General features: G+C 40.4%; 1 protein-coding gene across 1 annotated transcript in view; it reads right to left on the bottom strand.

The window, feature by feature from the left end:
* NDUFA10 (NADH:ubiquinone oxidoreductase subunit A10) overlaps positions 1-16,475 on the bottom strand; it is a 57,837-nt gene that overhangs the window by 13,569 nt on the left and 27,793 nt on the right. The window contains exon 9 of the mRNA XM_067548629.1: positions 5,358-5,466. Coding sequence (XP_067404730.1) covers positions 5,358-5,466 — 109 coding nt within the window. The remainder of the gene's footprint in view (positions 1-5,357; positions 5,467-16,475) is intronic.

Consider the following 16,475-nt stretch of genomic DNA (forward strand, 5'->3'; position numbering starts at 1 on the left):
AGAGAGAATGGACATTTGTACAGATCACAACAATATCCACAGTTGTGTCAGTTAATGCCTAAATAAATGGGAAGGGATATTAAACTTCATGTTTCAGGTCTTAAGCCAAATCTCTAATAAGGATCAGGGCAAGAGTTAGAGGGACAAGTTATCCCACATTCGCTTACTAAAGGGTTTCTTAGATCCTCCTCGAAGCAGCTGGACTAGACAGACTTCAGATCTGACCCAGTAATGCAATAGCTATATTTTCTTCTTCATAAGCGAGTAAGAAGGGAGACTTAAAAAACAAAGTTCTACTTCCTTCTATGGTATTTATAATATATACATTCCAAGAGACAAATTTCTGGGCTGCATAGTTATTAATTCAGAGTTACACTTCCAGAGAAATCCCACATGAATCTGACACACTGAGAACAAACCTGCACGCTCTTTTTACAGTCCTGAATGAATGTACTGTGAGCAGTGGACTTCAGTACCAGTCTCAGATTGTAGTAGGACTAGAGATAATTAGCCCCTACTAATTTTATTTAGCTGAGTTCTCAATTAACAGCAATATCAAAGGTTTTCAAACAGTGTATGTACAGGAAACACTGTGACTAGTCATCCTTTGATCTGCAGTGAGAAGAGAGGAATTATCTGGCTCTGGTTTCTGAGGTACAAATGCTGCCTGTGTTAACATTTCCCTTCAAACAACCATCTGCCTAATTTTAGGAGAAAAGAGAAGACATGTTTGGTGGGCTGAGAAAAGTAGTCCCTAGAAGGTTGCAGTAGGACTCAGTGATTCACTTTGGGAGCATGAAGTACACAGGGTTATTTGATTCCTTCCCCCCTGCAGACACCTCTAACTACTCTAGTGTCCCAGGAAGTCTGCAGACTTTGAAGCATTTGCTGTCAGGAGCTGTCTGTTGTTGGGAAAAGAGAAGGGGCACTTGTGAAAGAAGTCTGAAGTCTTTACTGCTTTCTGTCAGAATTATCATGCTTCTCTTTCAGTGATCTACATGACTTGATGACAGGGTTACTTTTTCCCCGAGTTTCCTTTTACCTCCCCACATCTTTAAAGTTTATGAAAATCTGCTGAACCCAGTCAGATAACTTAATTAGTAGAAAAGAAAGATGCAGCAGGTCTTCTCTCAGAAATGGAAAGATCATTTATAGGGGAAATCTACAACTAAAGAAGAAAAAAATGGAAGGAAGCAAGTTATATGATGATCTCTCATGTGTCCTTCCAGCCCTATATTTTTATGATTTTGAGTTTAAAGAAAGTTTTTTTTTGTTTTGTTTTAAATCTTATGCTGCTATCTCATTATTGTAAGAAAAAAAAGTTGGATATGGCTTAAACGTTGTTCTTAGGAAGGTGTTTGCACAGCTCCTGATAACTGATGAGAATCTGAATAAAGAACAATTTCTGCCTCTAATTTAAGAAACCTTGAAAGCTGCCATCATTAAACAGCACAAAATGTGTAAGCAGATCTGGAAAGCCTAGGGATTTGTGATCTATTTGTAAGCCTTGGGACTCATGATTAGTTCCAGGATTGTTGTGATTTTGCCCCAACCTGCGTGGGGGGGAGAAGGGGGGAACAACACTCACATTCTGTTCAATATTTTCATCAATGATTTAGATAATGGCACAAAGAGTATACTTATAAAGTTTGCAGACGATACCAAGCCAGGAGGGGTTGCAAATGCTTTGGAGGATAGGATTAAAATTCAAAATGATCTGGACAAACTGGAGAAATGGTGTGAATTAAACAGAATGAAATTCAATAAGGACAAATGCAAAGTACTCCACTGAGGAAGGAACTCTCTGTTGTCCACATACAAAATGGGAAATGACTGCCTAGGAAGGAGTACTGCGGAAAGGGATCTGAGAGTCATATTGGATCACAAGCTAACTATGAGTTAACAGTGTAACACTGTTGCAAAAAAAGCAAACATTCTGGGATGTATTAGCAGAGTGTTGTAAGCAAGACAGGAGAAGTAATTCTTCTACTGATTAGGTCTCAACAGGAGTATTGTGTCCAGTTCTGGGCGCCACGTATCAGGAAAGATTTGGACAAACTGGAGAAAGTCCAGAGAAGAGCAACAAAAATGATTAAAGGTCTAGAAAACAGGACCTATGAGGAAAGATTTAAAAAATTGGGTTTGTTCAGTCTGAAGAAGAGAAGAATGGGGGTGGACATGATAACAGTTTTCAAGTACATAAAAGTACACAAGAAGGAGGGAGAAAAATTATTCTTGTTAACTTCTGAGGATAGGACAAGAGGAAAAACATCCTAACCGTCAAGGTAGTAAGCACTGGAATAAGTTGCCTAGGGAGGTTGTGGAATCTCCGTCACTGAGATTTTTAAGAGCAGGCTGGGCATACACCTGTCAGGGATGGTTTAGATAATGCTTGGTCCTGCCTTGAGTGCAGGGGACTGAACTAGAAGACCTTCAAGGTGCCTTCCAGTCCTACGATTCTATGAGATGTGAAAGGTTTATGAAACAGAGGACACATACTGTGCAACTCCCTTTGTCAGTGTATTACCTCCACTAGCTTTTAAAAGGCACACATTGTCCAAAATGAAAAGTTTACAATTCCGTAATTAAAACGTTAACATGATAATTAAGGCTGACATTACTAACTGACTAGGCCTACAAGCTCAGACTTTCTGGAACACTGTGCTCTGTTACGCCCCCTCCTTCATACTGGCTCTGGGCTTCCCTAGCCACATTTGGTTCTTGTGTGGCCCCTATTCCAGGGGTGTTCCCTAGTGTAGGGGACGTTGGCTGGCTGGAGGAGGAGATGCTTCTTGTGTAGGGAGCAGGGACAGACCTGAGAGGGAAGGAGGGCTGCTAGCCAGAAGCAGACAGTTTTCAGATACGAGTGGGTCCCATTTCCAGGAGGGAAATGGAGAGGGAGGCAAAAACAGCCCAGCAGTTGAAGGCCAGATTAAGGGTGAATACAACACTGGGGGTAGGAATCCTTCTCAAGGATGGCCATCTGAAAGTGAGCAGAGAACCTTTATGACTATCATTTCAACATACTGGCCAAATAAAAAGAAAAGATGAAGGGAAACAAGAGAAGGAAGAATAGCTCCAATTCTGCAAAGTATTTAAGTAGTCTCAGCTGGATGGTTTTGGCCTCTAAGAATCTCTCGCCTTTCTTGATTACCATCAAGGAGAAAATATACCACTTGAGCTTCCAGTCTTCCTTTCTAAAAGGTGTACACAGTTCTTACTACCAAATATCCTTCCACCATATCGGGGGAGCGGCTCACTCTATCTAAAAATCAATTTCCAACTGAGTCAGGGCCCTCTGCCTTGCAGCTGAACACAAGATGAATTTGTCAGTTACACAAGTTAGGAAAAAAATGTATTTAGAACTAGCATCCCTAATTTCCAACACCATGTGCTGAGGTCACCTACCCCTACAATTTCTGAACTCCACCACAACGTGATCCTTTAGCAGGGAAAGCCTGTTGTCTTACACGGAACAGGCAGTCAGTACAGACAGATGCTGCACTGACAATGCACAGAACAGATCAACACTCTTAAATATGCAATACATGCCCAGATAAAGGTTTCAGTTTCATTTTGAACCCCAAGAATCCTGACAATTCTCGGAACAAATATACTCCGTCATCAAGTCCAAAGTTTCAGATTCATGCTGGAAATGATGCCAAAAAGTTACCATAAAGGTGATTAATTCTGGAAATATTTTTTCCTCAAACTTGTTAGGGAGTATTCAAAGTCCTCACCAGACTTGAACTCATGCAGCAGTGAGAACTCTTCTGCTGTTCTAACTATTTGCTCTAACCCCCTTTACAAGCTGGAGAGAATGCTTTCTAACAGACATCTGAGAGACGTGGAATTGTATGAACCCAGAGCATCTTTCTGTGCTTTCTCTACAGCCAGGTCTGTACGCACCGAGTAGGAGCAGAGTAGGTGCAATATTTATTTGAAATTCTAAATCATACATATGGTTTTTTCAACAGTTCAGTCTCCAAGTGGATCTTAAATCCCAGAATTTTACACTTTAGTTCTACATAGCATGATTGATTTTTCTAATCTTGCTAGTGCACTAATTAAAATGTTTTGACTCTGCAGATCAGTTTACTACACGTTCCAAATACACTTTCTTTGTACTTTTACCTGCCCCAGTTTCCCCAAGCAGTCAGCAGACAGAAAGTTTCCATACAGTTTAAAAATATATAGATAGCACCATGAGCTGGCTGTTCAATTTGTACATAATGTAAGAATTTACAGTATTTAGTCCTACAGAAATTCTGCAGAGTACCTTGAAGAGGTGGTGATATTAATTTTCACAAAGTCCCATGAGACCCTATGCAAACCAAACCACAGACTAACTGCATAAAGGTAGGATTCCAATTTCAAGCCATTATCTCCAAAACCAGCAAGGCAAGCAGCTAACTATAACTTTGTTTGGGAGTCTCTGGGTAGGTCTACACTGAAATTAGACATGGGCCAACTGACTCAGGCTTGCGGGCCTATTTAGCTGCGATGTAGACGTCTGAGTTCAGGTTGCAACTTGAACTCCGGGACCCTCCCACCCTGCAGGGTACTAGAGCCCAGGCTCCACTGCAATTTAACAGCCCTGCAAGCCCAAGGAAGCTGGCACAGGCCAGCCACAGGTTCTTAAATGCAGTGTAGACCTATCCTGTGTGGGCTGCAGGAAGGATTACAGAGTCATAACAGGTTTTGGGATGGTGCAAACTTATAGGAACATATTTATTTAAAGCAGTAACATTTCATAGAACCAATTAAATGTTCACACACTTACTTTTCAAAAGCCACAAGTATTTTATAGTTGCATCAAAAGACGTATTTTAATGGGGATTCAATTTTCTCATTGGACTTAAGGAGTATTTTACATTTACCAAAGGGCGGAAAGATGAATTTAAAAAAAGAAAAGAAAAAGATTTTTTAGTCCAAATTTAGAGAGAGGAAAAAAAAAAGAATGAGCTTATAAACCTAATAATTCGCTTCATTAGTTCCCCTAAATAAGAGTTAGGTTTTAAAAAAAGTTGGGATCTATAGAAAGCTAGCACACATAATAGAAACCTCATTCCTGGAAAGACATCAGCATATTATGCATAAAATTGACATAACTGAGATTATAGACAATGTAGCTGTAGTTGTGTTGGTCCCAGGATATTAGAGAGACAAGGTGGGTGAGGTAATATCTTTTACTAGACCAACTTCTGCTAGTGAGAGAGAAGCTTTTGAACTTACACCGAGCTCTTTATATGTGGACTCAAGCCCTTGCAGGGTGGGGGCCATAGTTTAGAATTTCTTCCCCATTCCTCAAACCTTTCTTGTCCACAACATTTTCCTCCCCTACAGGCATTACTTACCGATCTGTATTGATAATATAGTTTATCAAATTCATGGCCTCCAATTGTGGTTTCTGGGATGTAGCGAGGGATGGTTGTAAAGTTCACCACGTTGTGTTTGTCCTCAACACTAAAAACAGAAAGAAAGGAAAAACCAACACAGTTAGGTCCATCCTTCTTGGAAATAATTCAATCAACTTTGAAATTCAGAGACATATTGGAAAATTGAAATGCAGTACAGATCAATTGTCCTCTGCATCCAAAGAAGTCACTACTTCAGGCAAGCCAAATTAAAAATGGATTTTTTTATAGTTAAACTATACTTCTACAGATTTAAGGTTCTCTTTTGGTTATATTGTATGCTTTAACAGACTATCCCTCACACCCTTCCCTATTCTATTTCAATATAGCCCTTTTCCCATTTGGCCTTCACTTGAAAGAGAAGCTAACTCTTTTAATGGTAGCTCTGCAGTTGCTGGAAGCCTGATGTGTCAGGGACCTGCACTACTTGCTTTTATGAAGCATTTCAATTTGTAACTCAGTAATAGATATAAATAAAGCAGATGGAATTTTTGTACTCAGTTAATGTTTTGCAAATAGCGTCCATGCCCTGGCATTTCATTTTCAGTGGAAGGATGCTTTTCTCATCAATATTAATCTATATTTCCATCTTTAGTGAAATGAACAAATCATACATGTATGGCTCTGTCCCAGATAAAATCTGAGCTTCATACAACAGCTTCATATTGTTCTTTTTTTAATCCAGTTTGCTTAAATTATGTACAATAAATTTAGCCTGACTAATGAAACCAGTAAACAGAGATCTGACACTCATTTCTTCTAAATGCATTCAAAATCATTTATATAAATTCTCATTTCTGAAGGGCTCAAGAACAGGTGAGGAAATAGGACTATAAATATATAGTGTCTAAATTCCATTATCTTTTCGGTAAACAGTTTGTATGAAAATGTTTTTACATGTACCTGGCAACATGCCAGGCGATCCATGCAAGCAAATATTCATCAGAACAAGAACTGGCCAAATAATAGCTCTTGACATTGTCATACACAACACCTGCTTCACTTATTGGCCGTCTCCAAATCCCTCAACTGGCAGGATCTGAGGCTAGTGTAGCAGCAATATGCTCAATGCATAGAGGATGTGCTACAATACTTCACAACAATACTCTGTTATATCACTCTGTGTTCCTTAGGTAGCTCAGATTGTGTTAGCCAATCCTTCCCCTGCCATGACAGCTTGTTGAGAAAGACTAGAGGTCATAGGAAAGAAAAAACAACAAGAGGGGAAACAAGAAAGACAAGTGCCAATGACAGCAGAATATTTCTGCGCTATCCACAACCACAACTGCCTAATTGTGATGGAATGCACCCCATATTCACAACCTACGCACCATTGTAACGATCTTTGGGCAAAACATGCCTCGTGAGGAATCATCTGAAGACTAATCACTCACTGGTCAATAACATCATGATGAAATGTGTGTAGCAACTTTATACATAAAGTTCTTAATTCCCCCAGAATGATGGTGGTAGCACATGTTCAAACCCACGCAGCCCCATGGACTGGTCAAGCAGATCTTAAACAAAGAAATGTGTGTTTACCTCAATTTACATATAAGTTGTAAACATGGTCCTCAGACAGTGAGAGAGAGAAGACAGGAGACAAGGAAAATCTGCATTTCAGCAGACAGAGGATGAGAAGAAACAATGTGCAACCTCTTTCACCATCAAACACCCTGTTGCCTTTTTCACTGTTTGAATGAACTTTAACTAGGGGGAACCCTGTGCACAATGCATTTCAAAGGGTAACAACTATAAAAAGGAGGGGCAAAAACATCCCATGTTCTCTCTCCCTATCCAGCTTTCTGTTTTCACCTAAGACGACAAAAGAAACAGTTGTTGGACTTTGGGAGCAGATGCTGGCGTGAGAATTTGGTCACCAATGTTAGTGGGAACACATGGTAAGAGACTTCACCTTGAACTAAGTCTAGTTTATTAAGTTTAAAAAGCAGTTTACCTTTATTTCTCTTCTAACCATTTCTGACTAATGCCTTATACTGGTGCTCACTTAAAATCTTTCTTTGTAGTTAAATAAACTTGTTTTATTCCTTTAATTTAAACTAATCCAGTGTTGTCTTTAAACTGAACTGTGTGGGTAACTCCATTTAGGGTAACAAACTGCTTTATATGGATCCCCTCAGGTGGGCAATGGACCTAATATATCTGGACTGGACAGTGCAGAACACGTGTTTTTGGGGGCAAACCCAGGACTGGGAGTGTGTTAGGATCACCCTGCAAGTGTCACCAAAGCTGCTGGAAGCCAGAGCATGGCTGGGGTTTACTGACAGGCTGCAGGAGTCAGAGTTGCTGGAGCAGGGCTGTGGCTGTTGACAGACACTCTGGGGGGTGACCAGTTGTCTGTGAGAGGCCCAGGTGGCAGATACTGCAGCAAAGCACTGTAAGACCCCCAAGGCTGCAGGGCAGGTAGTGACAGAGCCCCTCACTGGTCTGGATTGCACCCCAGAATGTAACAGGCCCTCCCTCCCATCTGATGAGAAGGATAGGACTGGGGGAAAGATTAGATTTTAAATCAGATGAGACACTTGGAAGAAGACAGAAAAAAGAGAAATTATTGACTTTTGTAGAAGGGGTCCTGCTTTTGGAACTTTTCATCTAAAAAATCACTATGCCCAGAAACTGGACAGTGCATCATAGGGATATAGATAACATTGTTTAGAACAGCATAACCCTGCATTTCCATACTTTTCAATATTTGCTTCAGGTGTTTCAAAAGTTGTGAAGTGGAAGCTATTTTAAAATATATATTGTTTTAATTTCATACAAAAAAGAAAATTCACATTGTACAGTAGTCACTTGCTATGTTCCTACATCAAATTCCTTGTGTTCCATCATAAAATGTATATTAAAAAATTGCCCATATACAAGTGAACACAAACAAACAAAAATAAAAATATTTTGAGATTGTATTAGATTCATACTTCTCTCCCCAAAATTCCTATCCCAAATATTTTAATTATATTAACCTCCAATGACATATGCAGCAAGTAGTACCAGAATTTCAGATGAAAACAGGATTTTGAAGTTGATGGTGTCCCTTTAACAGAATCTGTATAGGAATATTTAGAGATACCTTGCTGTACTGTTATGATTTTGCTGCGGTTCAGCTATGATCATACAGATATAAGCTGCAATGCACCACAAAAATGATACTATGTGGAAACACAAAGCACATTCAAAAACCTAACATTTAGTTGAAGAGCTTAAGAAACTGCTAGAAAAGAACAACTATTTAGATGAAAAAATTATACACAGACCAACAGTGCCACCTATGTAAAGTCTGAGGAAGGTACACCAATGATATTGTTGCAACTGGCAATGAATTCAAATTCCAGTGGTTAAAATAGAGAGGTATACAAACTGATCTGTGCTTTTGGTTTTCAGGCATTGTCATTTCTCTAGGAACATTTACACAAGCATGCAAAGGAGTAAACATAGGGCAGAAAAGGACTACTCAATTACTATTGCTAATCATATGTATCACAGTAGTGCTTCAAGAGTGCAAATCAGGACCTCACTGTGCTCAGTGCTTTAAAACACAGGGGAACACAAATCCCTTGACTTGGCTAGCTAATTCACCAGTGAATACACACACAAATAGTTTAGGAGTTAAGATATAAACCTGTGTGTCGCTCTATTACAGACAGACAACACAAAAACCAACACCATGTTAACTTGAATATTAGTCCAAGATCAGAAAATGAAAAGAAATGAGAGAAAGAAGAAGCAAATAAAAAAATAAAAATAAAAGAATGCCCATCTGGCTAAGTTAGGATGAAATGATGTCAAAAAAATTCTCCTACAATTGAAAAATGGTTGTTCATACTATCTACTATAAAACAGTGGTTTTCCTTTAACCAGAGATCATTTTTTCCCTTCCAATTAGGATATATGGGGGCAGGAATGGAGTGGTACTTTGTGGGTTTGGGTTTTTGTTTTTTTGTTTTTTCGGGGGCGGGGGAGGGGCGGGGGGGGCGCGGCTAAGAACAGGTTTGGGAGTTTATCATAGAATCATAGAATATTAGAGTTGGAAGGGACCTCAGGAGGTCATCTAGTCCCACCCCCTGCTCAAATCAGGACTAACCTCAGCTAAATCATCCCAGCCAGCTTAAAAACCTGCTTAAAACGCAGCTTAAAAACCCTATCTGCAGGATGGTATTTACTTGGAAAACCAAAGGAGCCCTGTGATTAACAAGGAAGCCAGGCTGCCAAAGCCAGCACCATCCACAAGTACAGGACAGGAAAATGGGCCCTCCAGCCAAGACAACACTGGTCTGTTAGGAGCCACGCTGCCATTGACTCTCCCACACACCCACACCTTCATCTCTCACCCCAAGAGAAGCATGCAGAGGAAGTTCTGCTTGGAATAACAGTACAAAAATCACATGCGATTCCCATTGTGAATTCCACTGGGCTCAGAGAGGAGCATTTCTGACCTCATCATCGATTAAATCTTGTTCATATAGGTTCGGTAGAATAGGGACAAGCTGGAACACCCAGTGCCATTGAAGTAGAATTAAGTTAGCCTCCTCCAATGCAGAAGGCATCTCTGCAGATAGTGACTCCTTTCACTCCTCCTATGCTCAGCCGCTTTCCTGGGTAGGACTTAAGGGAAGTCTGTCAGCACTAGAGATTGTAAGCTCTCTGGGTCAGGGACCACCTTTTTGGTCTGTATTTGTACAGCACCTATCACAACTGGATCTTAGGCCATGACTAGGTCTCCGAGGCACTACAGTAATACATAGAATAAATAATGGAGGTCTAATCTGCATTTTCATTGCACAGACAACACTTTATACAGCAACTTCCACTTAAACGAGCTGTTTGCAAGACATTAAACTATGGATATTGACTTCAATAAGACTTTGCATGTGGTTAGTTAGGCATGGTGCTTAAGTACCTTTCTGCTTTGGGGCCTTTAACCTGGCCCTCCTTCAGACAGCAGTGTCTCATTCTAACAGCACCACCACACCTCTGCCGAACAATAACAGATAGCCTGGGGTTTGCATGTTAGCTTCCCAGTGGAAGCAACACTCAGTCTGGGAATATTCCAAGTGCATTTTGTTTTATTTACACACACACGCACCCAACATACGTACATCCTGGAACAGAGGTGGTCAAACAGCATGCAGGACAATCCCTTCTTTTAGGAATCTCAGCCCAACTCCTAAATCCAGTTTTCAGAGAGCAACTCTACCCAAAGAACTGACTCTAGTTAGAGACCAAGGCAGAGTGCAAACCCTCCTGCTGCTCACAAAGCTCCCTCTCCAAGGATGTCTGCCTCTACACAGGAACTTGCAAGAACAAAACTAAACACCACAACAGCATGTCTTCCCAAGGCTGAACATTAGCTTGCACACTAAAAGTTCTTGAAAGGCTATAAATAAGAGCACCACCTGCCACAACAATATCTTCTATCTAGCGCCAAAATATGTTTTGGTTTCCAGGACTAACCCATTGCCCAACAAAAAACATTTAAAACAGCTAGTAAAAGTTCCTTAAATTTTTTCAAGTCTGAATTACTACAACTGATTATTTTCTGGAATTTGACCATTTCTTGAGCCAGTGAAAAACTAAAAGGAAGTTGCCATGGTTTGTTGATGCAGAAAGTGTACTGCCAATTCTCCTGATTTTAGCATGACTTTTGTGATAATTGGTGTTTTTCTTAAAGCCCCAGCTCCTGGAATCAGGTGAGAATCTCAGTTTTCACTTTGGAAAAAAGTAAGTTTCAAACTTTCCTGGTTGCAAAAAAAAAAAAAAAAAGCTTGAAAATGTGACACCTAAAACCTCAAAAACCAGAAGGCAAATATAAAGCCCCAAAATGTTATTTTTAAAATCTCATGATTTCTGGGGCCCAACGCATGCATTTTTACATGCTAAGGGTTGACGACATTGCAGAAACCAAAACAGAACATTTACCAATATACAGCCACTCTTCCCACCTATGTAGATTGCAACAGATTCAATGGTGTGAAAGAAGCCGGAAGGCTAAAAGCCCAGATGTAACGTGCAGTGGCTTATTATTTAAGTCCTATATTTGCATATGGAAAGTACTCAAGAGAAGATTGCAGACAGATCCCAAGGAAGTCAAATCAGTGTAAGTTTCCCACCCCTGAAACCTGCTTCGAACCTTGAGACTGATGGTGCAGCTGGTATGGTTTCGAATGGATTGTAACCTTGTTCCCACCCTTCCCAGTGCCTCACCCCTTCACTGGGTAGGCAAGCAGGAGTGCAAGTCTTTCATTTCCATGCTTTGAAAGCAGGTTTCACAGGATCACACACGACACTCTGTATGCAGATAGGCACCAGGACAACAACGATTTTCAAAAAGTACAAGAGTTAGGTTAAAATTGGTCATTTCTGCTTCTTGCTCATTGCGCTTGTTTCTTATATCTGTAAAAATGGATTGGCTGACGATCACTTACCTCAAACTGAAAGCTGCTTCACCTTTGCAACACATTTTTATATCTAAAAATCCAGACTAAGTCTGACATTCTAGGATGCCACTTAAATGCGGTGCAAAGAACAAAAATAATGAGATGGAAGCAAAGTGTATGGGATTGGCAGAACTTCTCCGTACTAGAAATAAAAACTAAACCAACTCAGAAAAGAAACTACTGTAGCAATTGCTCCTGATCTGATATTGCTTCATTAGAAGTCAAAAAAGTTATGTCTGATGTACTGCCAAAGCAAAATACTTAACGATTTGCAACACAGCGTACTTGATATATTAGGGACTCATTAACCAGCAAAATACTGAGATGCTATGGACAGCAAGTTTTACTCTGCACCGCTACTTTGGTTTCAAAGGGAAATTGCTTCCTTTTAGATGAAATTCAAGTTGATACAAACCCATTTATCAATAGTGACTGATATTTGGATCATGTCAGTTTTTACCCTTGGGAGTATGCCTTGGCTATGATGATGTTAATGGGGGCTGCACATGAAGCAAATGTCAAATACGACACCGGCACTGAGAAGCGTGGGACATTTTCAATATTTCATGAATGTTTGTAGCTGGCCAGCCCCACGCAGGAGACACCAAACAAAACAAAGCTATCTGCTTAAAACCCTTATTTACCCTGCAGCACAAACATTTGATAGGAGACTATAAATTGGCATTGCAAACACGACATGCCAAACTCTAGATGTGTCTGTATTCATAACAGCGAGAGTTCTGTGGCACCTTAAAGACTAACAATTTTATTTGGGCATAAGCTTTTGTGGGCAGAAACCCACTTTGTCAACAAATAAATTTGTTAGTCTTTAAGGTGCCACAGAACTCTCGCTGTTTTGCTAAAAACAGACTAACACAGCTACTTCTCTAGAACTCATCAACATGCAAGGCACAGAATTTAGCCGAATGTATTCATGTCTACCACAGTGATGCACACAGTCACTCTTTAGAGATGTCAGCTGAAGAAATTATACTTCTTTGTCTGCTCCAGACTGGGTTACTGCAATGTGCTCTACAGGGGACTAGGCATTAAGTCCATTCAGAAGCTGAAACTTAGCATGGAAGCCAGCAATGGAGTATGTCACCGTGAGCCCATGACATCAGTGCTCCAGGAGCTGTACTGCAGGCCCATTGGTTTCTGGAGTTTAAAGGTGTTGGTGCTACCCTAAATGGCCTGGAACCCGCCCACCTGAGACACAACCTCTCTCTCTGTTCCAGGCAGCAAGCAGCAATCATGGTGGGGCTTCCCTTAGGGCCTGGTCCATAGCCTGTTCAAGTCAATAGATGTCTTGGAACATAGGGATGGGAGATGCTGGTAAAGAAGTCTCAGAGAGCCCTGGGGCCCGCCCACCCACCCACCCACCCACCCATCTGGTCTGAAATAGTCATGATATTTTACCTTCAGGCTATGCTGCAGAGGACCTTTCCCACCCCAAACAAGAGTTTGGGAAGGACAGGAAGGCGGGGAGGTAAAAGAAGTTATTACACAGGATTTGTTTTATGTGGGAGAGGTCTGCCCTTTTGGTTAACTTATTATTTGCATTACAGCCCCATTGTGCCGGCCTCTACACAAGCTCATAGTTAGAGACAGTCCCTGCTCCAAAGAGCTTGCAATCTAAGAAGTCAAGTCAGATGAAGGTGAGAGGAGAAACTGAGGTACAGAAGTGGGAAGTGACTTGTCCAAGGTCTACCTACAGGCCACTACCAGAGCTGGCAACAGAACACAGGTCTCCTGTTTCCTAGTCCTGTGCCCTAGCCACAGGACCATGCTGCCTCCCTGTATTTTAGTTAATGGCAGGGAGCCTAGAACAAGCATCTTTCATGCTAAGTCAAACTGAAGGGGTTATTGTTGCTCTACACAAACTGGAAGGAATTTGGTGTGAATGATCATGATGTAAAATTACTAACGGCTTCATGCTATATTCTAGAATTAACTTTATGGACAGGACTATATGATGGAGTTGTCTGCGATAGCAGGGGACTGGACTTGGTGATCCAAGAGGTCCCTTCAAGTCCTATATCCTACGTAACTCCACCACAGAATGAAGCTTTAACTTAGGCCTGGCCTACACTCGCCGTGGATTTCGGCAGCAGTCTACGGGAGAGACACAAGCTATGTACAGTAACTTGCGTATTTCCTGTCGACTTCCTAACATCTACTTACCATGGCATCTCCACTGCGCTGTGCCAATAGGAAATGCCCTCCCGTCAAGGCAGCGCTATGCTACTTGCCGGAGTGGATTTACAAGTCGACTTCTGGGTTCGATTGAGCGAGACTTTATGGCCGCTTAATCAAACCCACAAAATTGATCCTGCACATATGTCTACACAGCCTCAATAGCTTATTCCTCTTAATGACCACCTGGGGGCAGCATGTGCACAAACATGGCCTGCAGTTCACCCAATTACACCACATGAGACATATATAAGTAAAAAAAGTAGATTCTTCCATAACAAATAAAAGCTTTTAACAATTGGCAAGTCACACATAAGTAGGGCCCTGTGTGCCCATGGTAGGCTCCTTGATTTTTGCTGAGAGCAAACCCAATAGATTTTTTCCTCTGGGCAGTCAGGAAACAAACATGCTATTGGTTACAGGATGTGAGGGATTTATTAATATCATTGGTGGCTAGAGTTATATAAACAGCTGTACTATTTATTATGCAATATATTTTAAATGTTGATCATAATTTAGTTACCTTCAACTTTAAATCGCTCTGAGGATGCCCAACACTCTGGATGCTGTTATTTAACTATGAACAATCAAAAGATACAAGATTGGTCTGCATTAAAAAGTTAAGCTAATTACATTGCTCAGAGGTGTGAAAAATTCACAACATCTGAAAGACATACTTACGCCAACTGTAGTCCTAATGTAGTCCCCACTAAGTCTGTCGACAGAAGAAATCTTTCTAGCTACTGCTTCTCAAAGAGGTGAATTTACTACAGTGATGGAACAACCCATTCCATCGCTACGTTACAGCGCTACAGCGGCGCAGCTGTTGTGGTGCTGCTATAGCATTTCTAGTATAGACATACCCACAGTTTCAAACAGTCCATCAACCTAGATTCTACAACAAATACACTTCTTTGGGTGATTTAAATGGAAAGCAGTTTAAAAAGATAAAGGGGAAGCTCCCAGGAAAGCATCAGCTTGATTATTCATAAACTAGCACATGACTTTTGACTTAGGCTTGGTCTACACTAGGAATTTACTTCAGTAGAGCTATGTCTCTCAGGGGCGTGGACTTTTCACAGCCCTAAGAGATGTAGCTATACTGATTTAACCCCCAAAGTAGACAGCACTCTTCCATTGACCTAGCTACCGACTCTTCGGGTGGTAGATTAACTATGCTGACGGGAGAACCTCTCAACACTGAAGCATTGCAGCTGAGTTGCTGTAGCATTTTAAGAGTAGACATAATCTTAGAGTGGCAGCACATAGCACAAATACTGAATACACTTGTAAGTGGAATTTAAAACCAAAAGATTATCTGTGTAGTTGGGTCTTTTGAAGGCAGACAGTTTGATTTTTAGGAAGCCAGAGGACAGTAAAACCTATATATAGAACATTTATGTTTGTAACTGGTTGTGATTATCATGTAATAATACAGACATTGCAGTTTGCCATGAACACTTAAGAACAAATCAAGTACCTTGAATGAAAGCACTGACATATAAAAGGAAACACTTTCTTTCCTACCTTCAATAAAGACCTATTTAACAACATAATTTGCCACCTTTCCTACTGTGAGGTATGACTTACTCATGGTACCCCTTCACAATAAAACGTAAACATTACCCATTTCATTTGAATGCTTTCCTTTAATTCCACCCTACACTCTGTGCAATAAACAATCATCCTTTTTTATCACCTTTAATATGAAGGAATAGATTTAGTGCTTTGACTAAGCAAAATTAACATTACAGTATGTTTTGGTCTTTCAAAACACTCACAAAAAAACCCTGGCTTTTGAAAGCTGTGCTGGGTGCAAGCGGACAGCTCATTTTGTCTTGAAATACTGTGTGAAAATTCTTATTAGAAGCTTAAAGGCCACTCAAGTCATTTTTAGTTTTTGTGTTTGGTCTTTTTTTCCTCCATTGTTTATAAACCTATTACAGAAGTTTGAATGTTTTTCCCTTTAAAATGATTGTCTTTTTCAATTTGCATGCAGGTGACACTGAAGTAGCAATTTTGTTTAAATAAGCAACTTTCTCTCTATAGAACCTTCACCTACTAAGACATGTGCCTTTGTGAATCAGCACCATCTTTAAAGGTCAGCACATCTTTGGATAAAATGGTAGTTCTTTATCTACTACAACCAACACAGGGAGTACACTATGCCACTATACTGTATACTTACGTAAAGGATACAAAACCAGTAATTTCAGGGAAGAGAATTTTTAGTGATGAAACAGCAATTTTTTGTTGTTCTAAAAGGGAGAATTTAGATATTGAGAATGAAGGACTTTCATCAGATAACTGTATGAAAAGGCAAAAATTCAACCTCCTCATAATGAAATAGTATCCTCCAACATTAAAATGCATTTGAACTTAGAGCACAGGAATAATGGCAGGCAGA

Source organism: Emydura macquarii, unplaced genomic scaffold (assembly GCF_026122565.2).
Source record: "Emydura macquarii macquarii isolate MOO-44397 ecotype Brisbane River unplaced genomic scaffold, CSIRO-AGI_Emac_v2 contig_1253, whole genome shotgun sequence".
Taxonomy (NCBI): Eukaryota; Metazoa; Chordata; order Testudines; family Chelidae; genus Emydura; species Emydura macquarii.